The 7,619-nt window shown below is 40.8% G+C and overlaps 1 protein-coding gene across 3 annotated transcripts in view; it reads left to right on the plus strand.

Annotated features, from left to right (window-relative positions):
- The window catches only part of wwp2 (WW domain containing E3 ubiquitin protein ligase 2), a 60,392-nt gene that overhangs the window by 24,079 nt on the left and 28,694 nt on the right, over window positions 1-7,619 (plus strand). For all 3 annotated transcript variants that reach the window (XM_046037401.1, XM_046037403.1, XM_046037402.1), the window contains exon 9: window positions 1,200-1,289. In XM_046037401.1, the coding sequence (XP_045893357.1) occupies window positions 1,200-1,289 (90 nt within the window). The remainder of the gene's footprint in view (window positions 1-1,199; window positions 1,290-7,619) is intronic.

The following is a 7,619-nucleotide window of genomic DNA, read 5'->3' on the forward strand; positions in this document are numbered from 1 at the left end:
TAAAAAAGAAAAGAAAAAGTCATTACAAATGCTGGTAGGTGGTGTTGTAATTGTTGCAAAGAGACAGCTCTCTCCCATGCCTCCACTGTTGTGTACAGTCTTGAAACATGGATAGATCATTTTTCCCTGCTTTGAAAAGATAACAAAAGTTAACACAGTGACATGTAAAACACGAACATAACAAAGCTACCGTAAGCTTTGCCTCCAGTAAATTAGGAGTGTTTTCTTAGGCAGGTGAGGCAAAAGACAAATGGAAGATAATTTGATAAATTTGTTTAAAGAAAATAAACATTTGTTACTAATGACTTTTTTAAACTCACTCACAGTACTCACATAGACAAAGCTAATCTGACAAAAAGATCTCAACTCACGGACCATTTACTAACTTTCAAAACATTTTCTCTTAATTAACATTTCTAAGATACACCATTAGGACTTTTTCATCATGATTATTTAATTTCTATGAAATTGTACCAAACTTTGCAGAAGAGTCCAGTCTCGTTCAGAGTGATCCATCCTAAATTGTGTTACTTTTAGTGTGAGAAATATGAGCATCCACCCGCACTTAAAATTTTACTTTCTTTTGCATTCCTCATGACTACATACAGCAATAAAATGGAGCCTATTTGCTATATCGCTGCTTGCAGCTCTAAATGACTTCATTTATTGCTTTTTCATACATTTTTATTGGTACATTTTCCCAGAATAATGCCCAGCATCATGTTTAACTTTGATTTGGTTTTTTTATAACTTTCAATCAGTGATCATGATTAAATAAATAGTGTTAATTATTTATTTAGTGTCAGTCAAAATCGTGTGAATACATTCTCCCAGACATGGTGAATTATTTGACTTTGACCTGACGTTACTGTGTACTCTGATAGCACTGTTGCATGTAAGTGTCTCAGCACAGACAATAGGGGGCCAGATGAGCCACATGAAAACATAGTTCCAAAGATAGATATATTTGGTAAATAACTGCAAGGGAATTATGGCAGTAAAGAGCGTTTAAAGTTAGTGATTACTGTGATGATTGAGTCATTAAGACATATTTAGAGGGCTGCACACACTGTTACATAGCAGGTAGTATGGGACACTCCCTTTCCTCTCTAAATAAGGTTTGTTTGTTGTAATTGTAAATGTGTGAATTTTAGAAGCAAGTGCTTCACTTGTCTCTTTCTCCCTCTCTCTGTGTGTAGCTGGGAGCAGAGGGTGTTGCCTCATGGCAGAGTGTACTATGTCGACCACAACACCAAAACCACAACCTGGGAGAGACCGCTGCCACCAGGGTATGCCTGTTACATTTTTTACTTGTGTTTTCTATGTTGATGCATTGATTGTTTGACACACATCAGGTTCAGAAAAGGTTAGCCTGACTGATATGTTACGCTTTAAAAATCAGATACCAGCCAGTCACATCTTCCACCTCTAATATTATGGACCACAGGTACAGAAAACAAACTCTCTTAAATAGTTTCCTAACGAATCTGTGGTACCTGGTTAAAACAACTTGCAGACAACAAGGACAACTGATCAGTGCTTTTAATTTACTGGCTGCACATGTGAGGCTTTCATTGCTGAGATGAGTGGATTTAAATGTAATGGTTACCAACTACTGTAGTAAATACGTTTGAAGGGTGACTGCCTAAAGCAGCTGCTAACTATTATTGCAAAAAGCCATTATTAGTTTCAGTAGAGAGTTTTGTGTGCCAAGAATAACTAAATTCTGTTTGCCATCTGTCAGCCACAAACCTTTACCCCTAGAAGAAATATAAAACACCAGGAAGTTAATACAATAACAACCTCTACAAAAATGAGTTTATTAAATGCATAAATGAATTAACAGTAATTTCAGCAGCAGAAAGACCGGTGAAGTCAATTTAATTTAGTAAACGATAACGTAATTGTTACAAGCCATGTCAACATCGAGTTTGTAGCATTTGCCATGGGAAACAACAGACTATCATATCACGAGCCAGCCTCCAAAAATGTCAGAGTGCTTTGTGTCTGTTCTTTAGTTATTAATCGTCTTTGAGATTATGTTTTGTTATATTTACAATATAAAGTGGTTCCCCAGTCCCAGAAAATGTCTGCAGATAAGGAAAGAATGAATGTTAAGAATGCACTTCACCAGAGCGCATTTGAGAACTAATGTTGTTCAGGAGGCATACAGAGGCGAGAATATGCGCAATGTACAAAAATGAATACAGCTGTGCATACAGTATAACACTGTTAAGACCCGGTTCATTTACATCTCTGTGTGAAACGTGGTGATTCAGGGACTACTCACAGGGCTCCTTGGCAAACATGCTAGCCAATAAGAGTGTGGTGCAAGAGAGAGCCAATAAGCTGCAATAGCTTCCTCCGTTTATGACTCTCCAGCTCTCCCTCAAAGGTCAGGCGTTTAGCTATTGGTCTATAATGACAATGTTCATCAAAGCCCAACTCAATGCAAAAAAATTCCAGATTTGTTTCCCCCCAGCGAGAAGATCCTCTAATCGTGGCGACTCCATTCAAATAAATTGGATTTGTCACCACATTTTGCCATTTTAAGAGCTGGGTTGACAAAGTGTTCACATGGCAGATAAAGTACAGAAGTGTGTCCAGAGGAATGTTCGTCATATTCGGCCACGGTCTTGTCGGCTGACCAAGCAAGCCTTCTTGTTTGTTGACTTTAAGAATGTGTTTTACGTTCTCCGTTACAACAGCAGACGATGTAATTGGAACTAAATCACCCAGTTTGATTTTAGTGTTTGTGTGTTAAGCCGCCTCTTTGTGGACAGCATTACTAGAGCAGCACTTCTGTCTGAGTCCAGCCCAATGACATTTTTACTTGCACCAGTTATTTATTGATTTTCACAGAGTGTGTGACTGGGTGACAGAGAGAAACAGAGGCTGTTTTTAGGAAAAGGTCAACCCCCCATCTCAGTTTTTCCGTTGAAGGAACGAGAGCGTGGGGGCCCGGAGAACAAAAGTCCTTTCTTAGCGCCACATGTACTTCCATCCACCACTGTGTTGGCTGCTGGCTGCTGTGGCCCTTCAGAGGATCAATTAGCAAGCTAATGCGAGGCTAGTGCTCCTTTTGTACACACCAGGAACTGTTTAGAGGTTGGGGGCAGTCAAGTTTGGGGGCGGGGGGGTAGTTAGGCAATCGAGGTTTGGAAGCTGAAATAATGAAAGCCATCCGTAGCCAGTTTGTGGAGAACTTCTGAGTCACACTGCTCTTTATCAGACATAAGAGTTTGTAAGTATTGATGCAACTCTGGTAAGTTTTAGGGTATCAGAACAAACACTTTTAGTCTAGATGTAGAGCTGTGATCAATACTTTGTCCATCAGGACTGCAGTCTCTGCATCCTGTCCAGTTACTGATGGCTTTCTGCAGAGAAGTGTGTGTTAATATGACTGCGTTACTGAGCGTGTTGCAGGGCACTTTTAAATCTTCATCCCTGTAGAAAATGGGATGGAGATAGAGGAACCGTCCAAGAAGAAGATTTACTTTACGCACAGGTCCAAAATACACACACATGCACAAACAGGACCCATAGCAACACACGGAGAGATGGCCTCCTTCGGCAGTGCCCAGTTCACACTCCACAACTCTGGTCCAAGCTGGATTAGAACCGTTTCCCAATCCTTACGGACTGAGCTACTGTCGTCCTCAAAAGAAGAGAAAGGATGTCCTGTGTAATCTCTATCTGGACAGTTTGTGGTGAGGAGACTGTAAACTTGTAGTTTCAAAGGAATACATGGAGTAGATGGGTAATGACGTGACAGGTACAAAGAGTTAAAAGTCAGAAAGCAGAACTAAGTAGAGACTCTAAGACAGGCCGCAGTGGGCTCCAGGATTTTCCCTGGCTCCAGTAAATAACTAGCTAGTGCTAATATCAGAGAGGGAACTGTGTTTTTCCTGCCTTTTTAAGGAAGCTCAGAGGCATAGTGGTCAGAGGGACTATCCCTCAACCAAATAACTCCCTGGGTTTGCAATCATCCATGCTGCTGAAGGGTCCTTGAGCAAGATATTGAAAGCTGCCAGCTCATGGGGTGCTGCCGTGGAGCTGAGCCTGACTTCCGACCACAAGAGAAAAGAGATTTTCCCTTCAGAAGACAACAAAGTTCATTGTTGAAATCCATCAGCTAATCAAGTTAACTGTCGTTTCTGAACTGAAATCTTCAGGGTGATAATGTAGACCATGTGGGCACAGTTCTCCCTGGAGACACCAATGCTAAATATTTAGGTACTATGCTAAAAAGGCCTCAGCAAAGAGGAGTTTTAGACCGACCCTGGAAATACCATTAACAGTACATCTGTACACAGTTATCAAGAGCATTACAGTTTCTATGGCTTGTCAGAATGTTTCCCAGACCAGAAAATTATCTTTTATTAAAAAAATAAAAGTCATCTTTACTTGACAATCATGACAATAATGTTTTGTCATGGCCAGTAAAAGAGCTGTTAGTTGCTCTTTAACTGTGAATACATGTAATGTTAATACATTACAGCTGCCAACTCAGTAGTACCCGATTAAATAATATATACATTAGTGCCAGAAGAGCCTCTTTGCATGTTTTTAGTAGTTTAGAGATGTTGGAGTAAGCTTACTTAATTTGTAAAAAAAATAATAATAATAATAATAATAAATATATTGTTCATAAAAATATTGCTTGATGCCACTCAAAATTACAATCCTCTCCAAACGTATTGGAGCGGTAAGGCAAATTCCTTTGTTTTTGTTGTTCACTGAAGACATTTGGGTTTAAGATCAAAAGATGAGAGTTCACAAGAGAACAAGAGTTCAGAATTTCAGCTCTCATTTCCTGGTATTCACATCTATTTGTGTTAAACAACTCAGGACATATCACCCTTTGTTGGAACCCACCCATTTTTCAAGTGAGCAAAACTATTGGAACATGTGACTGACAGATGTTTCTTGTTGCCCAGGTGTTGCCTTTTAGGTTGATTGTCCAAACATTAAATATCTCTGCATAACTAGTCTAAATTTTCATCCTCGGTTCAAACCTATAAAGACTGCATTTCCTGTTAAAGAGGATAAACCAACATGAAGACCAGAGAGCTGTCTGTGGAAGAAAAGCAAGCCACTGTCAAGCTGAGAAAAGAAGGAAAATCGACCAGAGCCACTGGACAAACATTGGGCACAGCAAGCACAACAATTTGGAACATCCTGAAAAAGAAAGAAACTACTGGTGTACAAAACAATGATGACAGAAATACAGTGGGTACGGAAAGTATTCAGACCTCTTCAAATCAAAAAAGTTCATTTTATTTCTCATTCATGTACACTCAGCACCCCATCTTGACAGAAAACAGAAATGTGGAAATATTGGCAAATTTATTACAAAAGAAAACCACAAAGAAATATCACATGGTCGTAAGTATTCAGACCTTTTGCTCAGTATTGAGTAGAAGCACCCTTTTGAGGTAGTACAGCCATGAGTCTTCTTGGGAATGATGCATGCAATGAAGTTTTTCACACCTGGATTTGGGGATCCTCTGCCATTCTTCCTTGCAGATCCTCTCCAGTTCCGTCAGGGTGGATGGTGAACGTTGGTGGACAGCCATTTTCAGGTCTCTCCAGAGATGCTCAATTGGGTTTAGGTCAAGACTCTGGCTGGGCCAGTCAAGAATGGTCACAGAGATGTTCCGAAGCCACTCCTTTGTTATTTTAGCTGTGTGCTTAGGGTCATTGTCTTGTTGGAAGGTGAACCTTCAGCCCAGTCTGAGGTCCTGAGCACTCTGGATGAGGTTTTCTTCCAGGATATCTCTGTACTTGGCCGCATTCATCTTTCCTTCAATTGCAACCGGTCATCCCTGCAGCTGAAAAACACCCCATAGCATGATGCTGCCACCACCATGCTTCACTGTTGGGATTGTATCGGACAGGTGATGAGCAGTGCCTGGTTTTCTCCACACATACCGCTTAGAATTAACGCCAAAAAGTTCTATCTTGGTCTCATCAGACCAGAGGATCTTATTTCTCATAGTCTGGGAGTCCTTCATGTGTTTTTTGGCAAACTCTTTGCGGGCTTTCATATGTCTTGCACTGAGGAGAGGCTTCCGTCGTGATAGTTGACTTTGTGGAACTTTCTCGCATCTCCCTACTGCATCTCTGGACCTCAGCTACAGTGATCTTTGGGTTCTTCTTTACCAAGGCTCTTCTCCCACGATTGCTCAGTTTGGCTGGACGGCCAGGTCTAGGAAAAGTTCTGGTCGTCCCAAACGTCTTCCATTTGAGGATTATGGAGGCCACTGGGCTCTTAGGAACCTTGAGTGCTGCAGAAATTTTTTTGTAACCTTGGCCAGATCTGTGCCTTGCCACAATTCTGTCTCTGAGCTCTTCAGGCAGTTCCTTTGACCTCATGATTCTCATTTGCTCTGACATGCACTGTGAGCTGTAAGGTCTTATATAGACAGGTGTGTGGCTTTCCTAATCAAGTCCAATCAGTATAATCAAACACAGCTGGACTCAAATGAAGGTGTAGAACCATCTCAAGGATGATCAGAAGAAATGTACAGCAAAGGTTCTGAATACTTATGACCATGTGATGTTTTTCTTTTTTAATAAATTTGCAAATCATCTGTTTTTTTTCTGTCAAGATGGGGTGCTGAGTGTACATTAATGAGAAAAAAAAATAACTTTTTTGATTTTTGGAAAATGGCTGCAATGAAACAGAGTGAAAAATTTAAAGGGGTCTGAATACTTTCCGTACCTGTATGGTGAAAGCTGTGAAGAAAACCCCCAAGACATCAGGAAGTGACATCACCAGCAACCTGGTGATACAGTGCAGGGGTGAAGGTGGCACAATCCACTGTTGGAAGAAGACTCAGAAAGCTGAAATCTAGAGGCCACACCACAAGGAGTGGAAGAATCAGCAGCAGGAAGAATCGCAAGGCCAGACTGAAATTTGCACAGAAGTACAGAGACGAGCCGCAAATGTTCTGGAACACAATCTTATGGACTGATGAGACCAAGATTAATCTCTAGCAAAGTGATGGAGGCCTAAGTGTGGAGAAAGAAAGGAACTGCTTATGATCCGAAGCACAAGCTCATCTGTGAAGCATGGTGGAGGTCATGTCATGGCTTGGGCGTGCATGGCTGCTTCTGGAACAGGCTCGTTAATATTTATTGATGATGGAACTGATGATGGGAGCAGCAGAATGAATTCAGAAGTGGACAGAAACACTTTGTCTGCCAATTTACAGAGAAATGCATTAAAACTAATGGGGAGGAAGTTTATCAAGCAGCAGGACAATGACCCAAAGCACACTGCCAACAAAACAAAGGACTGCATCAGGGGAAAAAGTGGAAGGTTTTAGACTGACCAAGTCAATCATCTGACCTTAACCCAATAGAGCTGCATTTCACCTCCTTAAGAGGAGACTGAAGGGAGAAACACCCCGAAACAAACAAGAACTGAAAGAAGCTGCAGTAAAAACCTGGAATAGCATCACAAATGAAGAATGCAACAGTTTGGTGATGTCGATGGGTCGCAGGCTTGAGGCAGTTATTACAAGCAAGGGTTATGCACTAAATATTAAATGTTATTTACTTTAAGATTATTTGTTCCATTACTCTTGCTCACCTAAGAATACTGTGGTATA

The sequence above is a fragment of the Micropterus dolomieu genome, linkage group LG22, assembly GCF_021292245.1.
Source record: "Micropterus dolomieu isolate WLL.071019.BEF.003 ecotype Adirondacks linkage group LG22, ASM2129224v1, whole genome shotgun sequence".
NCBI classification, from domain to species: domain Eukaryota; kingdom Metazoa; phylum Chordata; class Actinopteri; order Centrarchiformes; family Centrarchidae; genus Micropterus; species Micropterus dolomieu.